Source organism: Carcharodon carcharias, chromosome 31 (genome assembly GCF_017639515.1).
Source record: "Carcharodon carcharias isolate sCarCar2 chromosome 31, sCarCar2.pri, whole genome shotgun sequence".
NCBI classification, from domain to species: Eukaryota; Metazoa; Chordata; class Chondrichthyes; order Lamniformes; family Lamnidae; genus Carcharodon; species Carcharodon carcharias.
The window spans coordinates 23,153,805-23,181,759 of NC_054497.1; the positions used below are offsets into that span (position 1 = coordinate 23,153,805).

At 44.7% G+C, this 27,955-nt stretch overlaps 1 protein-coding gene across 1 annotated transcript; it reads left to right on the plus strand.

Moving 5' to 3' along the window:
* Positions 1-2,461: 2,461 nt before the first annotated feature.
* On the plus strand, positions 2,462-27,912 carry LOC121271601 (germ cell-specific gene 1-like protein). Its single transcript, XM_041177636.1, has 7 exons — positions 2,462-2,517; positions 2,627-2,760; positions 6,931-7,248; positions 24,854-24,901; positions 25,941-26,093; positions 27,314-27,425; positions 27,511-27,912. Exons 1-7 carry the CDS (start codon positions 2,462-2,464, stop codon positions 27,785-27,787), a joined length of 1,098 nt encoding a protein of 365 aa, XP_041033570.1. The 3' UTR covers positions 27,788-27,912.
* Positions 27,913-27,955: the final 43 nt, after the last annotated feature.

The window sequence follows — 27,955 nt, forward strand, 5'->3', positions numbered from 1 at the left end:
ACAAGGGAAGATGCTTGGGAATACCATCACTTGCAAGTCCTCCCCCAAGCCACACACTATCCTGACTTGGAAATATGCTGCCGTTCCTTCCCTGTCACTGGGTCAAAATCCTGGAACTCCCTCCCTCCAACACTGTGGCTGTACCTACACCACATGGACTGCAGCAATTCAAGAAGGCGGCTCACCAGTACCTTCTCAAGGGCAATTAGGGCAATAAATGCTGGCCTTACTGGCAACGCCCAGATCCCATGAAACAATTTTAAAAAAGGAATATTGATATGTTTTTTAAAGTTATTTTTATTTCTAACAAAGATAGAACAGTGATGCAGATAGGATAGCTTTAAAATGATTTGCAAATCCAATCTTTTCCCCTCAATGATGCTGGTAATATTGGAGGATGAGTTGTAAAGCTAAGCACATATAGATAATTAAATAAAAAAAGCTAGGAGAATAATATTGAGCTTAAAGGATTGTTAGGATTAAAACACAGGCTTTTCATTGGAGCAGGCGAGGGAGTGGTGAGTAAGAGATTGCTACAATATAAAAGGCAATATGTTGCTACAAGGCACAAGTCAAATGTTTTGAATATTAAAGCAATGGCTCAGGGAAAGCAGTCATAGAAAGTAACCTTACCTCTGTTTGGCAATCTGATTGAACAAGTGCATGGTCCTAAAATGTCAAATTCAGCAGGAAGCCAGCCTTAAAGAAAATGGTAGAAGAGTGTAGTATCCCTACTTCACGTTCAGTGACGCCAATTCCTAAGCAAATGAGTGTTAGATGTAATGCTGGCGTCTGTGTGGAGTTTTAAGATTAAGGTTTTGTAACAATGAATTAAATGAGTTATCAGACTGTTAGTAGTCAACTTCCAACTCTGGTTCACAACAGACTTCAAGTAAGCACAAGACCCCTGATAGTGCAATATTTTATGTGGAACTTTCCAACAAGCACCAAAACGTAGCTTGGCTGGTGGTAAGAAAGGCCCTCCCTGTAAGATCCTTCCTACATGCCAGGAGTCTCACCCCCTCTGCACGTTGCCCTCGAGGTGGCTGTGGTGGGGAAGAGACCGTTGTTCACCTCCTTGTGGAATGTGTCTTTGCAAAGAAGGTCTGGAGAGAGATGCAGTGGTTTCTGTCGAGGTTCATCCCAAGCAGTTCTGTGACACAGGACTCTGTGCTCTACGGGCTGTTCCCAGGGACACAAACCGAGACAAACATCAACTGCAGCTGGAGGATCATCAACTCGGTGAAAGACGCTCTTTGGTCTGCCCGAAACTTGTTGGTTTTCCAGCGCAAAGAGTTGTCCCCGACCGAGTGTTGCAGACTGGCACATTCCAAGGTCCAGGACTACGTGCTGAGGGACACAGTTAAGCTTGGGGCAGCTGCCACAAAGGCGCAATGGGGAAGGGTCGCTGCCTAAGACCTTTCTGCCACAGTGCACTGGGGGGCTGGGAACTGTAAAGAGCCCCTCAGGCTGTACAGATTAAAATGAATGTCTGCCAATGATTGAAATATTCATTGTTTGTACTGATACACCTTGTGATACATGTTGTAAAAATTGAACCTGATTGTATTTTTGTAATGGTGATTTTGAAATGGTTTGGAATGTTTTTGAAGATTTATGAATAAAGTATATTTTTGCAAAAAAAAAAAATATTTTATGTGGAACCAACTTTATTGATGCATAGGATGACAGCTTGAGAGGGTGAATTAGAGAGTGGCTTTTGTCTTATCTTCTGAGCCCTTTGAAGAGTTGTCTATCACCAGACACCTTTATACAACACATTTTACCTAAATTACAGATGTAGATCACAGTTAAGACTTCAGGGTGTACCTATTCCCAAGTCCTTTGAAGACAAACTATTCATACAAACAGTTGTAATTGTTTATTCCAAAACTACCCTTTGTTGGAAGGGTGTTGGTTGCAGATCGGTATGCCTTAAAGGAGGCTCCATAGTCTTCTGTAGATTAACTGTAACTCTTTATTAACTACCACACATATACAGTAAAAGGTACAGGTTAGGAACTGTCTCCATGCTTAGGCCTGTACACCACCCTGCTCAACACCACACTGACTTACATTGCTGCTTGGGTGGTTCTACATTAACCCTGTATGTGATAGGCCCTTATACTACACTCTTAAACAAGGCTCCTTGCCTTAACTGCTGGTAAATTTATTGAATGGTGGAGCAGGCTCAAAGGGCTGAATGGCCTACTTCTGCTCCTAAGTCCTACGTTTCTATCAGATTTTACTGTCTTGAGCTCTTTGAATCTGTTAAAAGGGTAAAAAATGTCCAGTTAGCTTAGTTGGCTGGATGGCTGGTGTGTGGTTCAGAATAATGCCAATAGCTTGGGCTTGATTCCCATTCTGGCTCAGCTAGCCTCCCTGTCCTGCTCTTGAGAGTGAAAGGCAATAGCAAACCACCACTGAACACAGCTCAAGATGACAATGGCATCGACAGACAATGAGCCAAGGACCTGCCTTTGAGCAGAGAACAAACTACTCAACAGGGCAAGGAGGGTATTATCAAACAGCAAAGACTCTTCCCCTTAACATGGACTGAGTTCAAACTTGGCCTCCACCAGGTCTGATTTTTTCTCTCCCTTGCTTATGTCCTGTTCTTTTTCAGGCTGCGTAATTTTCCCAAGTTCTTCTCAGGGAGTTTTGTTTGGGAGGAGCTACTTTGCAACAACCATGGAATAAATCTCTCATTCTTTGTTGAGCACATCACATTTGTATTGTTCACATCGACCTTCTGTAAATGTGAGTAATCAGTGAGCCCTAGTTAGTGGGTCAATTTTGTTACTGGGTGAGTCAGTCCGAGAATGTGAGTTCAAATGACACCATGGCAATTTGAGAATTTCAACTCACTTTTAAAAATATGAAAATGGAAAGATGGTGTCAGTAAAAGTGACCCTTAAACTGTTGGATTGTAGTAAAAACCCTGCTAGTTCACTATTGCCCTTCACAATATGATTAGGTAGAGTCAACATGGTCTTACAAAAGGAAAATCATGTTTGACAAGTCCACTGGAACTCACTGAGGATGTAACTAGCTGAGTAATTAAGGGGAAGCATTGGATTTCAGAGGAGGGGGCGATGGTGATGTAAAGGTAATGTCAATGGCCTAGTAAACCAGAGGCTAACATTCTGGAGACAAGTGACCCATCCAGAAGACAGGAAGGAAAATATGTATCTATGACAACCTAGCTACTTTATAAAAGTATTATTTTATTTTGAAAATGTACAAAGACTTTATCCTGACATGCTTGACTATCCATGACTCATAACAGAGGAATTTCTAACCTTCAGGAACCAGCAGGGACCTCATTTAAGAGGTGCTAGTGGATCAGCGCTTGGACCTCAGCTACTTTCAATCTATATTAATGACTTATTTGAGGGAACTGTGTGCAATATATCCAAGCTTGCTGATGGTACAAAGCGAGGTGGGAAAGTAAATTGTAAAGTGAAATTATTTTCAAAAGACGGGAGACTCGGAAATGTTGGGATTCAGGGGGATTTGGATGCCCTTGTATACGAATGACAGGAATTAACACACAGATAAGTAATTAGGAATTCTAATTATGCGTTGGCTTTTATTGCAAATGGGGTTCTAATGTAGAGTAAGGAAATAACATAAGGCTTTGGTAAGACCACACCCGAAGTACCGTTAAAGCTTTGGTCTCCTTACCTAAGGAAGGATATAATTACCATAGGTGGTGCAACAAAGGTTTACTATTGATTCCTGGGAGATAGTGTTGCCCTATGAGCAGAGGTTGAATTGAATGGGCCTATGTTCGACGTTGAATTGAATGGGCCTATGTTCTTTGGAGTTTAGAAAACTTAGAAATGATCTCATTGAAACATAGAAAATTCTTCGATGTCTCAACAGTCTGGATGTTGAGAGATCCTTTCCCCTGGCTAGATTGTCTTGAGCTATGGGTCATGGGGCAAGATTTTAACTCAAAACCCATCCACGAGTTAACACCATTGTTAAATTTATTCGACAGGCTGGAGACAGAGACATTACTTGCCCTGTTGGGAGAATCCAGAACAAGGGGGCATAATCTTAAAATGAAAGCTGGGCCATTCAGGCAGTGAAATCTGGAAGCAGGTCTCCAAACATAGTAAAAATCCGGAACTCTCACGAAAAAGGCTGGAGGGAAAATTTTGATTCAAGACAGAGGTCGATAGATTTTTATTGGTAAGGGGATTGTGGAGTATGGAGCAATGCTGGGAAAATGGAACTGACCTATGCAGTGTACATAAGGGAGAAGATGATGGTGTTGTGCTAAGTTTGTTGGAATAGTAATCCTGAGGCCTGACTAGTACTCTGAGGATATGGGTACAAATCCCACCATGACAACTGGTGGAATTTAAATTTGGTTAATAAGTTTAGAATATAAGGCTAATCTCATTAACGGAGACCATGAAACCATCAATTGTCATTAAAAACCATTTGGTAGGGAGGGAAGTATGTTCACTTTATCTGGTTTATGATTCTTTGAACCCAAAGTGGTTGAGTCTTTAGCTGCCCTCTGAAATGGCCATGCAAGCAATTTGAATTAATTGGGATGGGTAATAAATGCTTGCCCTGCCAGCAACGCCCACATTCCGTGAAAGAATAAGGAAAGAAAAAATAGCCACGATTCGGCTGAATGGTGGAGCAGGTCTGCATGGTTGCCTCTTGGCTGTCCTTACACAGTCTGGTCTATATATAACTCCATGAAGGTGATTCTAACCATCTCTCTGAAGTGTCCCAATCAGTGTCAAGTCAGTTAGTTGGCAAATGCAAAGCCTCCTTTGAGCAGCACTTGCCAGTGTCAGAGCAGCACTCTGACACTTTCCAAGTCTTTGATCTCTACCATTTAGAAGGACAAGGACAAGTGCTCAGTGCACCCCAGCTCTGGGAAGCCAGGAGCAGCAATGCCCCAGAGGGGGAGAGGATCGGAGAGACTTCTTCAACAGAGAACAATTCAAAGCTTGTTCCTTGCACGAACCCCCAGATGCCACCTGAGCGGAACATCTCCAATGGGGAGGTTCAGGACAGTTTCCTCAGCCCATCCAAAGTGAGGCAATTTGTGAACACTACGGGCATGAAGGAGCCATAGTGCACCGAGGGGCTGGGAACTGTTGAGAGCCCCTCGGGCTGTACAGCTCACAATGAATGTATACATTGAATATTAATTGTATTATAATTGTATTGAAGCCCCTCAGAGAGCAACATGATGTATGTTGATAACTCCAATACCATTGCACTGTCTGACTGTCTGTAATGACCATATTGAAATGATTATAATATTCATTGATTGTATTGAAGCACCTCGTGATCCATGTGTAAAAGTTGAATCTGTTTGCACTTTTTGTGATGGTGATTTTGAAATGGTTTGGAATGTTCTTCCAGATATTTTATGAATAAAGTATATTTTTCAAAAAAACAAAAAAAGTTTAGAAGGACAAGGGCAACAGAAACATGGGAACAGCATCTCCTGGAAGTTCCCCACCCAGTCACTCACCATCCTGATTTGGAAATATATCGGCCGTTCCTTCACTGTCGCTGGGTCAAAATCCTGGAACTCCCTTCCTAATGTGGGTGTACCTCCACCACATGGACTGCAGCGGTTCAAGAAGGCAGCTCACCACCACCTTCTCAAGGGCAATTAGGGATGGGTAATAAATGCTGGCCCAGCCAGAGATGCCCACATGTCAAGAAGGAATAAGAATGAAAGAATGAATGCCGGTCTTGCCAGCATCATCCACATCTAAGAATCAATTTTACAAAAAAAGCTGTTTTTAATCAGCAAGTGATTAGGGCTTGGGAAGGGATTGATAATCTTTTAAATCTTTTAAATTGGGAAGGGATTGATGTGTCAGGGCAAAGGATTCAAATCAAATTGAAGGCAAACTATGGGATTAAGTCTTGTTACAGCTCAGCCAGTCCTGATACTAGAGGAATTCTGTCATTTGACAGAGGAGCTGCAAACACTGAACATCTTCTTCCTCAATCAGGTAAGGCAGAACTTTGAAATTAAACAGCATTTTGGATTTCAAGAGTTGATTGTAAGGTAACTGCCTTTAAAATCTTTAATTACCATCTGTAAACCTGGATAACTCTGTTGCTGACAGTTTTCAGTGAGGGCTTAAAGAAACTGTGTCCATTGTGGACAATCTGTAAAATACAGCATTATAAAAATTTACATAGCGTCTTTCACAATCTTCAGACATCCCAAAGTGTTGTCGAGCCAATGAATTATTTTTTGCAGTTGTGATAATAGGCAACATGGCAACCAATTTATATACAGCAAGCTCCCACAAAATGAGATATTGACCAGATAATCAGCTTTTCTGATGTTGGATGAGGGATAAATATTCAACAGGACACCAAAGAGAACTTCCCAGTACTTGTTGGAAACAATGTCATTGGATCTTTAACAGCCACCTGAGTTGGCAGGTGGGGCCTGGGTTTAATGTCTCATCAGAAAAAGGCACACTTGACAGTGAACACTCCTTCTTGATTGCTCCTCTGACTTTGCGGCACTCCCTCAGCACTGTCCCTCTCACAGTGCAGAAGTCCCTCAGTACTGCCCATCTGACAGTGCAGCACTCCCTCACTACTGACCCTCTGACAGTGCATTACTCTCTCAGTACTGTCCCTCTCACAGTGCAGCAGTCCCTCAGTACTGCCCCTCTGACAGTGCAGCACTCCCTCAGTATTGCCCTCTGACAGTGCAGTGTTCCCTCAGTATTGCCCTCCGACAATGCAGCACACCCTCAGTGCTGCCCCTCCGACAGTACATTTGATGAAGGGTCATTGACCTGAAATATGGAACCTTGACACATACTGAATTAAGGAAACCTCAATAAATGGTTGTACTATGTTGCTTTAAAGGAGTGAGGTGAATTGACACTCCTTACCCAGCTGTTTGTGTTTCAGGGATTCAGGGGTTTGTGATGGGCAGTTTGTCCGTGAACCGGGACACAATCTCCCTTGTGCTGAACTTTTTCGCTGTGAGTCTCTCGGCCACAGCTCTGATCAGCCCCTACTGGTGTGTGGGGACACAGAAAGTGCCGAAGCCCGTCTGTACTCAGTTCAGGACGACAGACTGCACCATCCCACTGAACGTGGAAGCCGGTGCCAACAGCAGCGTGGGAGACAGCGAGTACAGCTGGGAAATGGGTGATGACCGCTTCACGTTCCGATCGTTCCATACAGGAATCTGGATATCCTGTGAGGAGAACATCACAGGCACAGGTCTGAACGTTTAGATTATTTTTTTTTTTACATCATACTGATTGTATCCGACATTGCAATGGAGCTAAGGAATTGCCAGCCCTGCCTGGAGGAGGTTTGATCATGTGACATTCTGACCACATGGCATTCGACCATGTGACACTAGATCACATCGCCCCCATTCCCCTGTCTCTCCTTCTCCCACCACCCACCCCATCACCACCAATGTCCAACTCCTCTCAATCTCTGACACCGGCTGGAAGTCATGTGGTGACGCTGATCATTCTGGGCTGGTTGGCAGCCCGACTCTTAACTTGAGCCCACAACCCTGGCTGATAATCCCAGTACTGTACTGAGGAACGTTTGCACTGTCGGAGGTGCCATCTTTCAGGTAAGGTGCGAAGCCAAGGCCCTCATCCGCTCTCTCCGTTGGCCCTCCAACATTGCAGCATTCAGTACTGCCTGTGGGAAGTAGTGCAGGGACATTTCTGATGTCTTGGTCTATATTTAACCTTCAACCAACATCACTTAAAGAAAGGGTCTGGTCATTATCACATTGCGGATTGTGGGATCTTGCTGTGTGCAAATTGTTTTTTTTATTCTTTCATGGGATGTGGGCATCACTGGCAAAGCCAGCATTTATTGCCCATCCCTAATTTCCCTTGAACTGAGTGGCTTGCTAAGACATTACAGTGGGTATTTAAGAGATAATTACATTGCTGGAATTATAAAGCTAATCTCAGGGACCATGAAACTATCACTGATTGTTGTAAAAAAACCATCTGGTTCACTAATGCCCCTTTAGGGAAGAAAATCTGCCATCCTTACCTGGTCTGGCCTACATGTATCTTCAGAACCACAGCAACATGGTTGACACTGAAATATCCTCTCAAATGGGTACTTAAGCCACTTGATTCGAGGGCAGTTAGGGATGGGCAAACACTTTGTCATACCCACAAAAGAATAAATTAATTCCAGATTTTATTAATGGAATCTAAACTCCAGCAGCTGCTATGGTGGGATTTGAACTAATGTCCCCAGAATAGCTGTCCGGATCTCTGGGTAAGTGCTAGTGACATAACCACTAGGCCACTGTCTTCCCCCTAGCTGCTAAGGTTTCTACATTACAACAGTGACTACACCTTGAAAGAACTTTGTGCCCTAAGATGTGACTGTTGCTATAAAAAATGCAAGTTCTTCCTGTCTTCCCCCTCAGTGATACCTCCGAGATAGAGTGAAAGGTCATTAAAGGCTGGGATCTGAACTCCAACGAAAAGCATCGCCAGCAATTTATGTTTATAAAGCACTTTTGACATAGCAAAACATCCCAAAGCACTTCATGGGGGCATTCCAAAACAAAATTTTTCCCTCAGCTACTTAAGGAGATGGTAGGACAAATGACCAAAAGGGAAAGGTTTTAAGGGGCACCTTAAAGGAGGAAAGACAGATCGAGAGGTGGAGCAGACAGAGAATTCTGGAGTTTAGTGTCTAGGCAGCTGAAGGAACAGCCACCAATGTTGGAGCGATGGAAATTGGTGATGCTCAAGAGGCTAGAATTAGATGAGTGCAGAGATCTTGGAGGCTGTGGGGCTGGATGAGGTTACAGGGATAGGGAGGGGTGAGGCCATGGAAGGATCTGAAAGCTTGGATCAGGATTTTTTAAATTGTGGCTTGCTTAAATGGGAAAATATGTAGGTCAGTGAGCATAGGGATGATAGGGTGAATGGGGTTTTGGTGTGGCATAGGGCACAGGCAGCAGAGTTTTTGATCAGCTCATGCTTATGGAAGGTAGAATGTGGGAAACCAGCTAGGAATGCGTTGGAACAGTCAAGTGCTGTAGTAGCAAAGGCATAAATGATAATTTCAGCAGCAGGTGAATTGAAGTAGGGGCGGAGTTGGGCGATGTTTTTTGGACTGAGTTCCATCAAAAAGCCAGCGATCTAGCTGCAAGTCACCCAAGCAGCCAAGGTAATAAACAGCAATACCCTGAAAGTGGGAGAAGGACTACCCCCAAGCTGTTCCAACTTCGAGTTCACCTCCATCAATCAGCCTCCTGGAAATTCAACTATAAGAAGCCTCTCAGCTTACTGAGAATCCTTTTCTTCACAAGACATTCACTGCAACTAAAGTGTCAACTAATCTAAGAAATGACAGGTCTCCATGAAAGGCTGAGACAATCATGAATTTTCACTGTATTTTTTTACCTTCATCTGTATCTAATCACCGTGTGTGAGATAATGTGTGTGTTTCGAGTGAGTGAGACATTGTGTTTTAAGTTCTTGGGCAAGTTTGTGATAATAAATAATCTCCTTTGTTTTTAAACTGATAAAAAGCTTGCTGCTGGAAATTATTTAAACTGGGACAATCACTCTGAGGGTAAGGAAACACACGCCTCTCCTTTCACATACCAACATATTAATCACAGGAAATAAAAAGGAACACATAAATTCTGTCCATGACAGATGGATTCAGTGGCTTTAGTTTCTCCAATATTTAGTTGGAGGAACTTTCTGCTCATCCATTACTAAATGTCGGACAAGCAGTTGGACAATTTAGGGACAGTGGAGCAGTTGAGAGAGATGCAGTGGTGAGATGGAGCTGGGTGTCGAACATGTGGAAGCTGATGCTGAGTTTTTGGATAATGTCGTCGAGAGGCAGGATGTGAAGGCACTGGACATGGTGCAGAAAAGATTTATGGGAATTGTTCCAGGGCTGAGGGATTTTTAGTTAAATGGACAGATTGGAGAAGCTGGGACTATCTCCCTTAAAGAAAAGGTTGAGAGATTTGGTAGAGGTGTTCAAAATCATGAAGCGAAGTGCCTGGATAGGGCAGATGGGGAGAAACGGTTCCCACTGGTGGAAGGGTCGAGAACTAGAGGACATCAATTTAAGATGAATGGCAAAAGAACCAGAAACGACATGAGGAAAAACTTTTTTTTAACACAGCACGTGGTTAGGATGCAGTTAGTATGCAGGTACAGCAGGTAATAAGGAAGGCAAATGGAATTTTGGCATTTATTGCTAAAGGAATAGAGTATAAACATAGGGAAGTGTTGTTGCAACGGTACAAGGCATTGGTGAGGCTGCACCTTGAGTACTGTGCTTGTTTTGGTCCCCTTATTTGAGGAAGGATGTTGTTGCATTGGAGCCGGTTCAGAGGAGGTTCACTAGATTGATTCCAGAGATGTGGGGTTTGTCTTATGAGGAGAGATTGAGCAGTTTAGGCCTATACTCGCTAGAGCTTAGAAGGATGAGAGGAGATCTAATTGAGGCATATAAGATGCTAAAGGGGATAGACAAAGTAGACATGGAGCGGATGTTTCCCCTTGTGGGACATTCTAGAACGAGAGGCCATAGTTTTAGGCTAAGGGGTGGTAGATTTAAATCAGAGATGAGGAGGAATTACTTTTCTCAAAAGGTCGTGAATCTGTGGAATTCACTACCTCAGAGTGCAGTGGATGCCAGGACGCTGAATAAATTTGAGGAGGAGATAGACAGATTTTTAATTAGTAACGGGGTGAAAGGTTATGGGGAGAGGGCGGGAAATTGGAGTTGAGGCCGAAATGAGATCAGCCATGATTGTATTGAATGGCGGGGCAGGCTTGAGGGGCTGAATTGCCTACTCCTGCTCCTAGTTCTTATATTCTTATGATCTGAAATGCACTGCCTGAGAGTGTGGTGGAGGCAGGGTCAATCGAAGCATTTAAAAAATGAATTGGGTATTATCTGAAAAGAAACATTTGCAGAGCTCCAGAGAAAAGGTGGGCAAGTGGGACTAGCTGAGATGCTCTTGCAGACAGCCAGCAAGGACACATCGGGTTGAATGGCCTCCTCCTGTGCTGTAGCCATTCTATGATTCTATGTATAGAAGAAATAAGAGGGGGGTGAGGTTAGGTCCTAGGGGGTGGAGTTGGGGTTGACACCAGAGTTAATGATGTGGGTACAGGATGAGAAACCCCAGGTCTGACGGATGAGCTATTGACGGTGTTGCATTCTGAAATGGTTTACTGTGGGCATTTACTAAACCTTGAACGTGCATTCAGTTAGCGTTGAAACATATTAGCCATGTTACTCGGGATGTCTGCTGGTCACCAGGTGAACACAATGGTGAAGCTAATCCAAGTTCATCCTAGAAACTAGTATCAGAATCTGGCCCAGTTTCCCCTGGTCTGCCTGCAAATTAAGGTTTTTTTTATTGAATGAAAAGTTTGATTGCATAAAAATTTATAGAACATACAGCAACAGGTCATTCAGCCCAATAGAACCATGCCAGTGTTAATGCTCCACATGAATCTTTTCCCACCTCCCCCTCTTCTCACCACGTCAACATATCATTCTGTCCATTTCTCCATAATTTGTTTATCTAGCTTCCCCTTAAATGCATCTAGGCTATTTCTCCATTTGGTAGCAATAGCTGCAGGTTTTCAACATTAAGTCAGTGTTTATGCGATTAAGCGATTTTATCTTTCATAAAGAATGGAAAAAGCTTCTACGAAATGAGAAGATTAATAACTGGGTCACACAGTTCAAGCTTTAAAAAAAAACCTGAAATAAAATTAGAAAATGCTGGAAATTCGCATCAGGTCTGAGAGGTTCTGTGAAGAAAATCGAGATTTTAATCTCCCAGTGAACTCCGGCCGATGAACAGGTCGAATGGAACGAATGCTGGTAGGTGTGGAGACTCAAGAATGTCAGTTCCTGTCGCAGAGGGCATCGTGGACAGAATGTCCAGCAAATAGGGTTTAGCAGAAAAGCTGGAAACTGGTAAAAGGTGCTGGACGATCCCAGTGAGGCAAAGGAGAGGCATCACCAAAGGAAGACACGGAGCGGAGGAGGTGGGTATGAGAAAGGAGCAAGAGAATGGGACAGAGGCATCCCTGAGTCTGTCGATGTGGTAAATAAAGATTTTTAAGCGAGGTATGGATCTGGTGGCCCTCCTCTGAACCTTTTCCAAAGCCTCAATTCTGCATCTCCCACTGCATGAAGAAATTATTGTGGATGGGGCCTAACCAAGGCCTCATCCAAGGTTACTATGTTGATTTGTGCTTTATACCAGACTATCCTAATAACCATACTTTCCTTCAGTGTACCCGCTTGATACTCATGGTGAATGCAGTAGAACACCTGGGTATTATCAGTGAATCGAAACCATAGAAACTAGGAGCAAGAGTAGGCCATTTGGCCCTTTGAGCCTGCTCCACCATTCATTATGATCACGGTTGATCCTCTATCTCAAAGCCATATTCCCACTTTCTCTTCATACCTCTTGATGCCCCTAATATTCAAAACTGTAACCAAGACGGCATATACATACCTGGTGTTAGCTCCACTTATTAAATATTCTGTCAGATTTTTTTTATTCATTCATGGGATGTGGGCTTCGCTGGCTGGGCCAGCATTTATTGCCCATCCCTGGTTGCCCTTGAGAAGGTGGGGGTGAGCTGCCTTCTTCAACCGCTGCAGTCCTTGTGATGTAGGTACATCCACAGTGCTGTTGGGAAGGGAATTCCAGGTTTCTGACCCAGTGACAGTGAAGGAACGACGACATATTTCCAAGTCAGGATGATGAGTGACTTGGAGGGGAGCTTCCAAGTGGTGGTGTTCCCATCTATCTGCTGCCCATGTCCTTCTAGATGGTAGTGGTCATGGGTTTGGAGGGCGCTGTCAAGGAACAGGGGAATTCCTGCAGTGCATTTTGTAGATGGTACACACTGCTGCTACTGTGCGCCAGTGCTGGAGGGAGTGAATGTTTGTGGATGTGGTGCCAATCAAGTGGGCTGCTTTGTCCTGGATGGTGTCAAGCTTCTTGATTGTTGTTGGATCTGCAACTCATCCAGGCAAGTGGAGAGTATTCCATCACACTCCTGACTTATGCCTTGTAGATGGTGGGCAGACTTTGGGGAGTCAGGAGGTGAGTTACTTGTCACAGGATTCCTAGCCTCTGACCTGCTCTTGTAGCCACAGTATTTGTATGGCTAGTCCAGTTCAGTTTCTGGTCAATGGTAACCCCCAGGATGTTGATAATGGGGATTTAGTGATGATAATGCCAATGAACATCAAGGGGCGATGGTTAGATTCTCTCTTGTTGGAGATGGTCATTGCCTGACACTTGCATGGTGCCAATGTTGCTTGCCACTTGTCAGCCCAAGCCTGGATATTGTCCAGGTCTTGCTGCACTTGGACATAAACTGCTTCAGTATCTGAGGAGTCACGAATGGTGCTGAACATTGTGTAATCATCAGTGAACATCCCCACTTCTGACCTTATGAAGGAAGGAAGGTCATTGATGAAACAGCTGAAGATGGTTGGGCCGAGGACACTACCCTGAGGAACTCCTGCAGTGATGTCCTGGAGCTGAGATGACTGACATCAACAACCGCAAACATCTTCCTTTGTGCTAGGTATGAGTCCAACCAGCAGAGAGATTCCCCTCTGATTCCCATTGACTCCAGATTTGCTCGGGCTTCTTGATGCCACACTTGGTCAAATGCTGCCTTGATGTCAAGGGCAGTCACTCCCACCTCACCCCGGGAAGCTCAGCTCTTTTGTCCATGTTTGAATCAAGGCTGTAATGAGGTCAGGAGCTGAGTGGCCCTGGCGGAACCCAAACTGGGTATCAGTGAGCAGGTTATTGCTAAGCAAGTGCCACTTGATAGCACTGTTGATGACCCCTTCCTTTACTGATGATCGAGAGTAGACTGATGGGGCGGTAATTGGCTGGGTTGGATTTGTCCTGCTTTTTGTGTACAGGACATACCTGGGCAATTTTTCACATTGCTGGGTAGATACCAGTGCTGTATCTGTACTGGAACAGCTTGGCTAGGAGCATGGTAAGCTCTGGAGCACAAGTCTTCAGTACTATTGTCAGAATATTGTAAGGGCCCATAGCCTTTGCAGTATCCAGTGCCTTCAACCATTTCTTGATATCTCATGGAGTGAAACGACTTGGCTGACCTGTGATGCTTTGGAGGAGGCCAAGATGGATCATCCACTTGGCATTTCTGGCTGAAGGTTGTTGCAAATGCTTCAGCCTTATCTTTTGCATTGATGTGCTGGGCTCCTCCATCATTGAGGATGGGGATATTTGTGGAGCCTCCTCCTCCAGTGAGTTGTTTAATTGTCCACCACCATTCATCACTCGATGTGGCAGGACTGCAGAGCTTAGATCTAATCCATTGGTTGTGGGATCGCTTAGCCCTATCACTTGCTGCTTATGCTGTTTGGTACGCAAGTAATCCTGTGTTATTGCTTCACCAGGTTGACACATCATTTTTAGGTATATCTGATGCTGCTCCTGGCATGCACTCCTGCACTCTCCATTGAACAAGGGTTGCTTGATAGTAATGGTAGAGTGGGGGATATGCCGGGCCATGAGGTTACAGATTGTGTTCGAGTACAATTCTGCTGCTACTGATGGCCCACAGCGTCTCACCCAGTCATGAATTGCTAGATCTGTTCGAAATCTATCCCATTTAACTGGGTGGTAGTGCCACACAACATGATGAAGGATATCCTCAATGTGAAGGTGGGACTTCATCTCCACAACTGTGCAGTGGTCACTCCTACTGATGCTGTCATGGACAGATGCATCTGCAGCAGGCAGGTTGGTGAGGATGAGGTCAAGTATGTTTTTCTTGTCCGTTCCCTCATCACCTGCTGCAGACCCAGTCTAGCAGCTATGCCCTTTAGGACTTGGCTAGCTTGGTCAGTAGTGGTGCTACCGAGCCACTCTTGGAGATGGATATTGAAGTCTCCCACCCAGAGTACATTCTCTGCCTTTGCCACCCTCAGTGCTTCCTCCAAGTGGTGTTCAACATGGAGGAGCACTGATTCATCAGCTGAGGGAGGGCGATACGTGGTAATCAGCAGGAAGTTTCTTTGCCCATGTTTGACCTGGTGCCATGAGACTTCTTGGGGCCTGGAGTCGATGTTGAGGATTCCCAAGGCAACTCCCTCCTGACTGTATATCACTGTGCTGCCACCTCAGCTGGGCCTTTCCTGCCGGTGGGACAGTGGTGTCTGGGACATTATCTGTAAGGTATGATTCTGTGAGGATGGCTATGTCAGTTTGTTGCTTGACTCGTCTGTGAGACAGTTCTCCCAGTTTTGGCACTAGTCCCCAGATGTTAGTAAGGGGGACTTTGCAGGGTTGACAGGGCTGAGTTTGCTATTATAATTTCCGGTGTCTAGGTCGATGCTGGGTGGTCAGTCCAGTTTCTTCCTTTTTTGAGACTTTGTAGCGGTTTGTTACAACAGAGTGGGTTGCTAGGCCATTTCAGAGGGCCTGTAAGAGTCAACCACAAATCTGTGGGTCTGGAGTCACATGTAGGCCAGACCAGGTAAGGACAACAGATTTCCTTCCCTAAAAGACATTAGAGAACCAGATGGGTTTTTACAAAAAATCAACAATGGTTTTGTGGTCATCATTAGACTTTAATTCCAGGTTTTCATTGAATTCAAATTCCATCATCCGCTGTGGCTGGTTTCAAAACTGGGTCCCTGGATTACTAGTCCAGTGACAACACCACTCTGCCAGCACCTCCCCCAGTGCTTCCTCATCACATAACATGAAAGATCAAGACCTGCAACTTCCGGGTTCCAGGGTGTCATAACTGGGGTGTACCCCAAAAAGCTCTGGGAAACCACCCCCACTCCCCCCTGGAAGTCCTCAGGTAAGGATTGCATAGCAATTGCCTTGGAAGTTCAAACTTTCACTGGGCAACTGCCCTGCACTGGGAACCATCTGAAACTCAGATTTAAATCGCAATCTTCAGATGGTTCCAACTGTCTTCACAGAATAGTTACCCAGGAAAAGTTAGAAGAATTAAAACCACTTTGAACTCCTGGGTAACTACAGTACTGACCACCGCCCCCCCCCCAACTGACCACCCAACGCTTCCGACCACTGACCCCCTCCTGACTGACTCCACCAGCCCAGCTTATCCGCGCCCAGCCACTGACCACCCTCCCTGCTGACAACACGGCCCTATCGACCTCTCACCCCCCCAAATGACCACCCGACCCCACACCACTGACCAACCAAACCCCTCCCAACTGACCCCCCCCCCGACTAACTGACCCTCCTGATCGAACCCTCATGACCACCTCATTCCCAATCCCTCACTGACCACCTGGCCCCCACTCCTTCACTGACCCTCTGACCTCCCCCCATTCTTCCTAACCAACTGACCCAGGATCGTTCCAGGGTTTTGGCCAGTGACAATGATAAAACGGTGATTATAGTTCCAAGTCAAGGAGGTGTATGGAGGGGAATGTGGAAATGGTGATATTTCCATGCGCCTCCTGCCTTGTACTTCTAGGTGGTAGAGGTCATAGGTTTTGAAGGTGCTGTTGAAGGAGCCTTGGTGAGTTGTTGCAATGCGTTTTGTTGATAGTACACACTGCTGTTAGTGGTGGAAGGAGTGAATGTTTAAAGTGGTGTATGAGGTGCCATTGAAGCAGCTACTTTGTCCTTTTTAAAATTCTTTCATGGGGTATGGGTGTTTCTGGCTAGGCCAACACTTGTTGCCCATCCCTAATTGCCTTGAGAAGGTGGTGGTGAGCTGCCTTCTTGAACTGCTGCAGTCCATGTGGTGTAGGTACACCCACAGTGCTGTTAGGGAGGGAGTTCCAGGAGTTTGAATCAATGGCAGTGAAGGAATGGTGATATAGTTCCACATCAGGACGGTGTTAATCTTCTCCGGTGTTGTTGGAGCTGCACTTATCCTGCAAGTGAAGAGTATTCCTTCACACTCCTGACTTGTGCCTTCAAGATGGTGGACATATTTTAGGGAGTCAGGAGCTGAGTTACTTGCTGCAGAATTCCCAGCTTTTGACCTGCTCTTTTAGCCACAGTATTCATATGGCTGTGCAGTTCTGTTTCTGATCAATGGTAACTCCACAGGGTGTTGATAGTGAGGAATTCAGCAATGGTAATGCCACTGAATGTCAAGGGGAGATGGTTGGATTCTCTCTTGTTAGAGATGTCATTGCCGGGCACTTGTGTGGCATAAATGTTACTCATCCCAATCCTGAATATTGTCCAGGTCTTTCTGCATGCTCGCATTATCTAAGGAATTCATTTTTTAAAGAATTGTGAATGGAACTGAAACCATGCAATCTCAGTGAAACGATTTACCACACTTCTGACCTTGTGATGGAGGGAAGGTCATTAATGAAGCAGCCGAAGATGGTTGGGCCTAGGACACCACCTTGAGGAACTCCTACAGTGATGTCCTGGGACTGAGATGATTGATCTCCAACAATCAAAACCATCAACTTTTATGCTAGGTATGACTCCAGCTCCTCCTGAACTCTATAAAATTCAGTTTTACACCCCATTGTAATCCTCTTGGAACATAAGAAATAGGAGGAGTAGAAGGAGGCGGTTTCTCGGACTTATTCTGCCGTATGATCATGGCTGACCTTATGCTTCAACTCCACTTTGCTGCCAACTCCTTTATTTTTCTTTCCCCACCTATTTCCATTATTTTTAAATGTATTTCCATCCATTGTTTTATCTCTACCTTTTAGCCAATTTCAATCCCTTCCCCCCACCCCACCCCCACTAGGGCTATCTTGCTTGTCCTGCTTTTCACCTTTAATGTCATCATTAGCACATTCCTCAGCTAGTATCACCACTGTCAACACCCCTTTGTCCTTTTGTCTATGACATCTTTGGCAATATCTTCTTTGCCTCCCTCTACCCAGCTTTACCTGACCCACCCCCCTTCAACCAGCTTATATTCCACCTCATTTCTATATTTCTCAGTTCAGATGAAGAGTCATTTGGACTTGAAACGTTAACTGTGTTCCTCTTCGCAGATGCTGTCAGACCTGCTGAGTTTTTTCAGGAATTTTTGTTTTTGTTTCGGATTTCCAGTATCCGCAGTATTTTGCTTTTATCCCCATATTCCTTGATTCCCTGGAAACCAAAAATCTGTCAACTCCAGCCTTAAATATTTTCATTGATGGTACATCCACAACCCTCTGGGGGTAGAAGATTCCAAAGATTCACAATACTTTGAGGGAAGAAATTTCTCCTAATCTCAGTCCTAAATTATCGGCCCCTTATCCTGAGGCTGTGCCCTCTTGTTCTAGATTCCCCAGCCAGGGGAAACAACCTCTCAGTATTTACCCCATCAAGCCGTTTCATAATCTTGAATGTTTCAATATGGTCACCTCTCATGGTCCTAAAGTTCAGAGAAGATAGACCCAATTAACTCAGCCTCTCATCATAAGACAACTTGCTCATCTCAGGGGCCGATTTAGTGAACCTTCGCTGTACTTTTTAAAATTGTATTTTTTTTAAGTTCATTAATGGGATGTGGGCATCGCTGGTTAGGCCAGCATTTATTGCCCATCCCTAATTGCCCTTGTTCAGAGGGCATTAAAGAGTCAATCACACATGTAGGCCAGACCGGGTAAGGACAGCAGATTTCCTTCCCTAAAGGACATTAGTGAGCCAGATGGGTTTTATAACAATCGTCAATGGTTTTATGGTCATCATCATCAGATCTTTAATTCCTGATTTTTATTGAATTCAAATTTTAGTATCTGCTGTGGTGGGATTCGAACCCAGGTCGCCAGAGCATTACCCTGAGTCTCTGGAATACTAGCCCAGTGACACTATCACAGTGGCACGATGGCACCACCTCCCCCCAACTCCGATATAAGTATATGCTTCCTTAAATATAGAAGCCAAAATTGCACATGGTGTTCTCAGTCTTGTCTCACCAAAACCTGGCATAATCGCAGACTTCTTTATTCCTGTACTTCAATCGCCTTGCAACAAAGGCCAACATGTCATTTGCTATCCTAATTGCTTGCTGTACCTTCATGCTAACTTTTCATGTTCCTTGTACGAGTAGACACAAGTCTCTCTGAAAATCACCATTGACAAGTTTCGTGCCTTTTAAAAAAGTCTGCTTTTCTTTCCTCTTCTTATGACCAAAGTGAATAACCTCACGCTTCCCCACATTGTACTCCATCTGCCACCTTGTTGCTCTTTCACTTAACCTGTCTGTATCTCATGGCAGCCTTTTTATTCTTATTCCCACCTAGCTTTGTATCATTAGCAAACTTTGATATATTATGCTCTATACTCTTTGTCTAAGTCATTAATATAGATTATAAATAGCTGAGCCCCCAGCACTGATCCTTGTGACACTCTATTCACCATAGCCTGCCAACTTGAAAATGCCTCACTTAACCCTACTCTTTGCTTCCTTTTTGTTACTAATCCTCTATCCATGCTAATAAACATTCCCCAACTCCGTGAGACCTTATCTTGCGTATCAACCTTTTGTGTGGTACTTTATTGAATGCCTTTTGGAAATCCAAATATACTGCATTTACTGAAACAGAAAATGCTGGAAAAACTCAGCAGGTCTAACAGCATCTGTGGAGAGAAACACAGAGTTTTAGTAAATTACATTTGCTGGTTCTCCTTATCTACCCTACTTACTACATCCTCAAAAAACTGTAATAAATTTCCTTTTGCAAAATCATGTTGACTTGTTCTAATGATACTATGATTTTCTAAGTGCATTATTAAAGCTTCCTTAATATTTTCCCCATGACTGATGTTTGTAATTTTCTGTTTACTCTCTGCCTCTTTTCTTGAATGGTGGTGTTACATTTGCTAACTTCCAATTTTTTGTGAACATTCCAGAATCGAGGGAATTTTGGAAAACCATAGCCAGTGCCTCCATTATCTCAGCAATCATCTCTTTTAAAACACTAGGATGTAGGCCTTCAGGAAATTTGTCAGATTTTAGTCCCTCGAGTTTCTTGAATACTTTTTCCCTGCTTATATTAATTACCTTAGTTTTCTGACTCATTTTTTTTATTCATGGGCTGTGGGCGTCGCTGGCTAGGCCAGCATTTATTACTTTGTTTATTACTTTATTACTTTATCTTCCTCTCTCCACAGATGCTGTCAGATCTGCTGAGTTTTTCCAGTGTTCTGTTCTGTCTTTGTTCCTGCATTTATTATCCATCCCTAATTGCCCTTGTTCAGAGGGCATTTCAGAGTCAGCCACATTGCTGTGGACCTGGAGTCACATGTAGGCCAGACCAGGTAAGGATGGCAGATTTCCTTCCTTAAAGGACATTAATGAACCAGATGAGTTTTCGTGACAATCGACAATGGTTTCACGGTCATCATTGGACTTTTAATTCCAGGTTTTTATTGAATTTAAATTCCGCCATCTGCTGTCATTCCCAGAGCATTACCCTGGGTCTCTGGATTACCAATCCAGTGACAATACCACTACGCCACCAGCTAGGTTATCCTCTATCTGGTGTGTAACTTGTTACTTCTACTGTGAAGACAGATACAAAATATTTGTTCAATATCTCTGTCATTTTCTCATAATTTTTCCTGTCTCTGCTTCTGAGGGACTATTGTTTACTTTAGCTACTCTCTTCCTTTTTATATACTTAGAAAAGCTCTTCCAATCTGTTTTCATATTCCTGGCCGGCTTACTCTCATATTCCATTCCGCTTTTTCCTTTAATGGTGGGCTCTTGCTGGTTTCTAAAACATCCCCAACCTCAGACTTGCTACTATTCTTTGCAACATCATAATCATGTTCTTTTAATCTAATACTTCTTAACCTGCTCATTAAGCCACAGATCCATCGTTCTCATTGAGAAAGGATTATTCTGACCCAGCTCAATCCTCTGAGTTTTCCTTCAACTCTCCAGGATTGCCCTGGAATCTTCAGGAATTAGTCTCCAAGACACGGCTGTGACTAATACCTCGGGAAAAGATTGGGGTGAAAAAAGTGCGTTTTTTTGATTTTCATTGAATGTTTTTGTTTCTTAGGTATAAAAATCAGAAATATTGGCAAAGGCAGTTTGACTGACAGGCAGGAGTCATCCAATCAGATAGTGCCTCTATTGACTTTCCTATTGGCTCTGGGAAGGTTGGGGGCAATACGAGTGTGGACATATTAGATGAGCGATGGGGAGAGTGTGGGGGTGAGGTAGTTGGAGGCAGAAGGACATGAGACGTAGTCTCCAGAAATACTTCCAACCGAGGCTGGCAACACCTAGTCCCAATCATTGATGTAAATGATACGGAGTAACAGCCCCATGACTGTGGGATGCCCCCAGTAACAGAGCTGTGATCACAAATGATAGATTCTGCCCTCGAGTCTCAACTTACCGCACATCCTTTCTTTAATCCATCATGATGCTGTCTCATTCAGGCACCTATTGACTGGTACAGAAACAGAAATACCTGGAAAAACTCAGCAGGTCTGGCAGCATCGGCGGAGAAGAGCACAGTTGACGTTGCAAGTCCTCATGACCCTTGGGGGTCAAGAGGACTCGAAACGTCAACTGTGCTCTTCTCCACCGATGCTGCCAGACCTGCTGAGGTTTTCCAGGTATTTCTGTTTCTGTTTTTGTTTTGGATTTCCAGCATCCGCAATTTTTTGTTTTTACCTATTGACTGGTATCTTGTCAAAGCCTTTTGAAAGTCTAAATGTACATCACAGAAATTCAGTGGAGCCACACCCATTTATCATGTGCTATATGGGCAGGAAGTGTGTGCTCATTCCAAGCTGGACATTCCGTGCCTGCTATATTGGTACAAGCCAAAAAAACAATCATCATAACACAATGCTTACTGAGCTGCAGGAGAGGAGGAAGAAGAGAAAAACCTAAGGCTGCCTCCTCAGTGGTTCACTGTGTCTATCTAGGGAGAAGCTGAGCTGTTGCAGGCAGAAACAGGCCAAATGCAGTCTCTAGTCTGTGCTGAGTTAGTCCCCTGTATCTGGTAGAGGAAAAAAACTCTAGGATTCCAGCCATTCAGCCCCTCGAGCCTGTTCCACTATTCAATGAGATCATGGCTGATCTGCCCTGTTTACATAATCTCTCCGTAATTAACCCTTGGAGGCCTGATGACATTCTTGTGCATCTGTTTTGCACTTTTTCTATGATGCCATGCTCAGAATTGTACACAGTGTTCCAGATGGCATCTCACCAGGGCTTTGTATAGCTGTACATATTGTCTATGCTTTAAGGTAACTGTGTCCAGCCATTCCCCATTGCTGCTGTTACCTGCTGACCCTGTGACTAGCCTTTCAGATTCAGTCTACATCACCTCTGGATCTTAGGGTGACCTCCAATTGTGCCACCATTACTCTGCTCCACGATTGATTTTGCAAACCTCATGACTCTTCAATAGTAGACCCCTTTCTTCTTAAACTGTGACCCCCTAGTTCTAGTCTCTCCCACAAGGGGAAACATCCTTTCAGCATCCACCCTGTCAAGTCCCCTTAGGATCTTATATGTTTCAATAAGATCACCTCTCATTCTTCTAAACTCCAATGGATATAGGCCCAGCCTGTCCAAGACAATCCTTTCAACTGAAGGAACTTGTTTCCCTGTCCTTTCACATATGTAGTACAGTTGCTGCTCCAAACCCCAGCCCATTGCTTTTATTTCCCTTTTTACTTCTTTTCTCCTATCCCTCTTAGACCCCACTCTCGTGTTGTCATTCCAACTTTGAGTGCTCAGCCCCCTCAAATCCCTACCCAATTTACTGCTCCTTGACCATCTTTCTCTCCTGCCATTGTCCCAGGTTTGACTCTCTCTTAGATAACTCTACAGCTTCCTATGTGCCTCTTTTGGCATCCTCCACAGGGTCCATCAAGGCACTTGTTGCAGCCTCATGAGCAGAGATCCCAGGTTCCCATTCTACTCTCTCACCGACCTTCCCAGCCCAACGTGGCCCCTGGAGGCTAATCTTTGCAACCTCCCTCTTGTCCCATTCACTCTTTCAAATGCTCATCCTATGGACTCTTCCGATGGATCAGCTCTCACTGGCCCTCTCAGCATCTCCCTCCAGAACATCTGCTCACTTGTGATCAAGACACTTGCCATCCTGTTGTAGATGATTAGTTCAGCATCATGGCCTTGACAGAAACCTGGCTGGTGGGTGATGACATCTTCCTCCTAAGTGAGGTCTCCCCACCTGGATATATCTGCTTGCCTCATCCAAACTGTTGTGATGGCGATGAAGCTCTTATTACCAAACCACACCTTGGGCCATCTCCCTATTGATAAGTTATGTTCCTTTGAACATCTCTCCTTCTTCCATTCCCTCACCTCTCCTTTCAAACCTTCCTTCTCTATCATCCAAGTACCACGCCAAATTTCTCATGAGATTTTGTCAATGCCTTCCTCCCGCAGCCTCTGTACCAAGTTACTTTTCGTTCTTGGTGATTTCAATATTCTTCTCAGCTCATTATGTTCTCTCTCCACTCAGTTCACTGACCGCTTGTCCTTCATTAGTCTTTCCCTCCAAATGGACATGTCTGCTTCATTTATGGTCACATTGATGACCTTGCCACCTCACCTGGCCCTTCCTATTGTGTCAATCACAGATATAGCCAACTCTGCCACTAATAACTTCTTCTTATACCCCTCTCCCCTGCCTCACATTCAATTTCACCTCCAACAATTACAAGGAGCTCATGGATTTTTGTCACTAAGATTCAAACCATCTGGTCAGCTGCTCCCTTTAGACCACTGGGCCAAACTTCCTCTAGCGCTCCCCGCTCCCCCTCTGGCCTGGCCCTGAACTTGCAGCTTTCTCTGGTTTCTCTCCTCCTGCATTCTCTGGGCTCATCTTGTCCATGAGACCCACCTCCTGCGGCCTTGATCGTATTCCCACTAAAATGCTGGCCACCCCTTGTTAGTTGATTTTTTAATTCATTCATGGGATGTGGATGTCGCTGGCTAGCACAGCATTTATAGTCCATCCCTAATTGTCCTTGTTCTGAGAGCATTTAAGGGTTGACCACATTGCTGTGGGTCTGGAATCACATGTAGGCCAGACCAGGTAAGGATGGCAGATTTCCTTTTCTAAAGGGCATTAGCCTCCCAGAACTCCATGTTTGAATTTGTCAAATCAGGTTTTTGCCCCTGCCATAGGTAATAAAATGGCCCTCGTTAAAATCACAAATGACATCCTATGTGACTACAACCTAGCTCCTCATTCGTCTTGACCTATTAGCAGTCTTTTACATAGCCAGCCACAATACTTGCCTCCCACTCCTCTTTTCCATTGTCCAGCTGCACGGGTCTGCATGCATCCGGTTGCATTCTTATCTCTCTAGTCATAGCCAGAGACTGACCTGCAATGGCTTCTCCTGCACCGTTACCTTTGGAGACCCCATGGCGCACAGTGGCAACAGTGTGTTACCATCAATAATATGCACTGCAGCAACTCTCCAAGGCTCCTTCAACAACACCTTCCAAACCCGCAATCTCTCCACCAAGTAGAACAAGGGCAACAGGCACAGGGGAACGCTATTGCCTGTAAGCTCGAAGTCTGACACCATCTTGTCTTGGAATTATATTGCTGTTTCTTCATAGTTGCTGGGTCAAAATCCTGGAACTCCTTTGACAGCACTGTGGGTCCACAAGGACTGCAGCAGTTCAGGAAGACAGTTGGTGATCTTGGGTTTTTTGCCTGCTGGGTGTATCATGGTGACATAAGATCCTGGACTACAGAGGCTCCAGTACAGCAACTGTGCTGGCTAGTTGCAGGAGAGAGAGGGGCATGCAGATTCACATTTAAATTGAATAACTGTCTGTCTTTTTTTCAGGAGAGATTTGTCGGAGTTTTATCGATTTGACCCCCATCACACAGCAAGGTGAGAAGGCACTTGTTCATCAAGGGCAGATATGGACTGGAGCGATGGAGGAGGGATAGAGGGGCATGGGTGTGGAGTGGATAGTGAGGTTGGGGGGTGAGGGGAGTAGTGGGGATAGGCAGGATGGAGGGAGGATAGTGGGGATGAGGATGGGGAGGAGGGTGTGTGAGCTGCGAGGTGGATGAGGAGGGAAGGTGAGGGGTTGGGGATGGGGATTGGAAAATTGGTGATGGATCTTGTTTTAAATCAAATTTTCAATAAAAAAAGCTGTGAAGACTCACTTTGGGAATCAAACCTCAGATTAATATTGAATGACTCACAAATGACAAGGACAGTGAACGAGGAGAGAGAGTGGGAATGAATGCATTTGTAAAAACGTAAATCCCACTGAAATGAAGGACTCTCTGCTCAGTTCCTGATCTGTCTCCTTGGGAGGTGGCACAAAACTTAATACACGTTTCTCGTTTCTATCTTGTTATAAACAAGATACCAGTGGGCCTGTGCTCGCTGACTCTGTCTCCGTCTCTGACTCTGCCTGATTTCTACCATCTGGCCTATTTCTCACTCACTCTCTCTCCTTGTTCACTGTCCTTGTCATTTGTGAGTCATTCAGTATTAATCTGAGGTTTGTGCCTGTCTCATGACTTCTCTCTCATTCTCTCTTTCTGTTTCTCTATTTTTCCAAATAGTTCTGTTTCTCTCTGGCTTATTGTATATTTCTGTTTCTCACGTTCTCTGTCTGCTGCTGCTCTTCAGCTCGTCTCCTTTTCCATGCCTCAGTTTTTCTTCCCTCGCTCCGTTTTTGTGCTTCTTGTCCTGTTTCTCTCTAGCTCCAATTCATTCTATCTCTTCTTGTTCTCTGCACTCTCTTCCTTCATTCCCTTACCCTGTCTGTGTCGCTCTTCTTTATTTATTATTCTCCTCCATAATCTACATTCCCTTACTGGACTTAATGAAGCTGCACTTGCCACACATTGAGACAGGTGGTTACTGAGTGCCCGTACCCCCCCTAATTCTTACCTTCTCTCCTGTGGCGCAGGTATCCTATGGCTCTCGGTGGTCTCTGAAGTTCTCTACATCTTCTTGCTCTCCATTAGTTTCTTGCTCATGGGGTTAGATTTGTGTTTCTCTGGAAACCCCACCTGTGGACTCAAACTCAATGCATTTGCAGCCGTTTTCTCCGTCCTGTCAGGTAAGTGAGTGTCTAAAACCACCAGACTGTCCGCAGGTAACGTAAAGCGTAAAGTTCCCTCTACACTGTCCCCATCGAACACTGCCAGGGCAGGTACAGCATTGGATTAGATATAAGGTAAAGCTTCCTCTACACTGTCCCATCAAATACACCTGGGAACTCCCTATAAGTACTGACACCCGACTCTCACCCAGCGACGACCCCCAGTTAATAATAACACACTCCCTGTAAATACAGATACACTCCTGTCAATAGTGATAGAAATCCAACATATTGTGTGTGACAGCTTGCATGTTGGTGGCTGTGTCTGAGGTTGAGTGTGCATCTGTGTTTATTTGTGTAAGACTGTGTGCTATGTTTGCATGTGCGTGACTCTGTGCATGTGTGTGTGACTATGTCAGTGTGTGACTCGGTCCATGTATGTGTGTCAATCTATGCCTTTGTGAATGTCACTGTATGTGTGTGTGTGTAGGTGCGTTAGTGAGTCTGTGTGTCAGTGTGAGTGATTTTTGCATACAAGTGTCAGTTTGTGTATCAATATGTGTGTTAGTCTGTCAGTGTGCTAGAATATGTTTATGTGTGTCACTGTGTGAGAGAGTGCAATGTGTGTGAGACAATGTCAAGGTGTGTGTCAGTGTGAGAGAGTGCAACATGAGTCAGTGTGAGAATGTCAGTGTGAGCGTGTGTCAATGTGAGAGTGCAGTGTGAGTGTGTCAGTGTGAGAGAATGTTAGTGAGAGTGCAGTGAACATGCTGGTGTGAGAGACTGAAATTGTGTGTGTCAGTGTGGGAGGCAGCAGTGTAGCTGTGTCAGTGCGTGAGAATGTCAGTGTGAGCGTGTCACTGCGAGAGTGCAGTGTTGGTGTCTCGGTGTGTGAGAAGTCATTGTGTCAGTATGGGAGGGTTTAGTGTGGCTGTCAGTGTATGAGAATGTCAATGTGTGTCAGTGTGGGAGGGTGCAGTGTGGGTGTCTTGGACTGTGAGAATGTCAACGTGTGTGTCAGTGACAGAGAGAGTGCAGTGAGTGTGTGTCAGTGTGAGGGAATGTCAGTGTGAGCATGTGTCAATGAGAGAGTGCAGTATGGCTGTGTCGATGAGTGAGAATGTCATTGTGGGAGGGTGCAGTGTGGGTGTGTTGGTGTGTGAAAATGTCAATGCGTGTGTCAGTGTGGGAGGGTGCAGTGTGGGTGTCTAGGTGTGATGTTATTCATTTATTCTCAGGCCTGCTGGGAATGGTCGCCCATATGATGTACACGCAGGTTTTCCAAGTGACAGCGAGTCAAGGGCCAGAGGACTGGAGACCCCATCACTGGGACTTTGGCTGGTCCTTCTAGTGAGTACAAGGGAAGTGGAGGTTATTTTTCATTGTTTGTCTGTGACAGTTTGTGTACTGTCGATAACCTCCTGTTGTTTTGCAGCTTGGCTTGGATCTCCTTCACATTCTGCATGGCTTCCTCAGTCACTGCTCTGAACATCTACACCAAGACAGTCCTTGAATTCCACCAATCACAGAAAATCTACAAACACAGTTTGAAGCGGAGGCCCGAGGAGCTGTATTATTTTCCAGGGTGTTCCAGCCAGTCAATTTCCAGCTCTGTTGAAGTCTTTTCCAATCCGGCTCCGAACTTCCTGATAAGCAGATCAGCTGCAGACGAGCCTGACACTGCTGAGTCCCTGGGGGATGAACACTGCTAATGCAGGTTGGAGTCTGCAGCCCCTTATCTCAGCTGATTTCTTTTTTGATGTGATGTAGTTTCCCTCGAAACACTGTCAATGTAAAACCATTTTCCAATAAACAACCTGAGCTGTGGGCACAGAGATCCCTCCTGGAGTCTGGTGTTGAGCTCCATTTCATCAGAGTCA

Coding starts and splice junctions, on each gene's coding strand:
- LOC121271601 (XM_041177636.1), top strand. CDS start 2,462: ATGAGCCAAGGACCTGCCTTTGAGCAGAGAACAAACTACTCAACAGGG. Junction 2,761..6,930: donor CACATCGACCTTCTGTAAAT/GTGAGTAATCAG, acceptor TTTGTGTTTCAG/GGATTCAGGGGTTTGTGATG. Junction 7,249..24,853: donor GGAGAACATCACAGGCACAG/GTCTGAACGTTT, acceptor TCTTTTTTTCAG/GAGAGATTTGTCGGAGTTTT.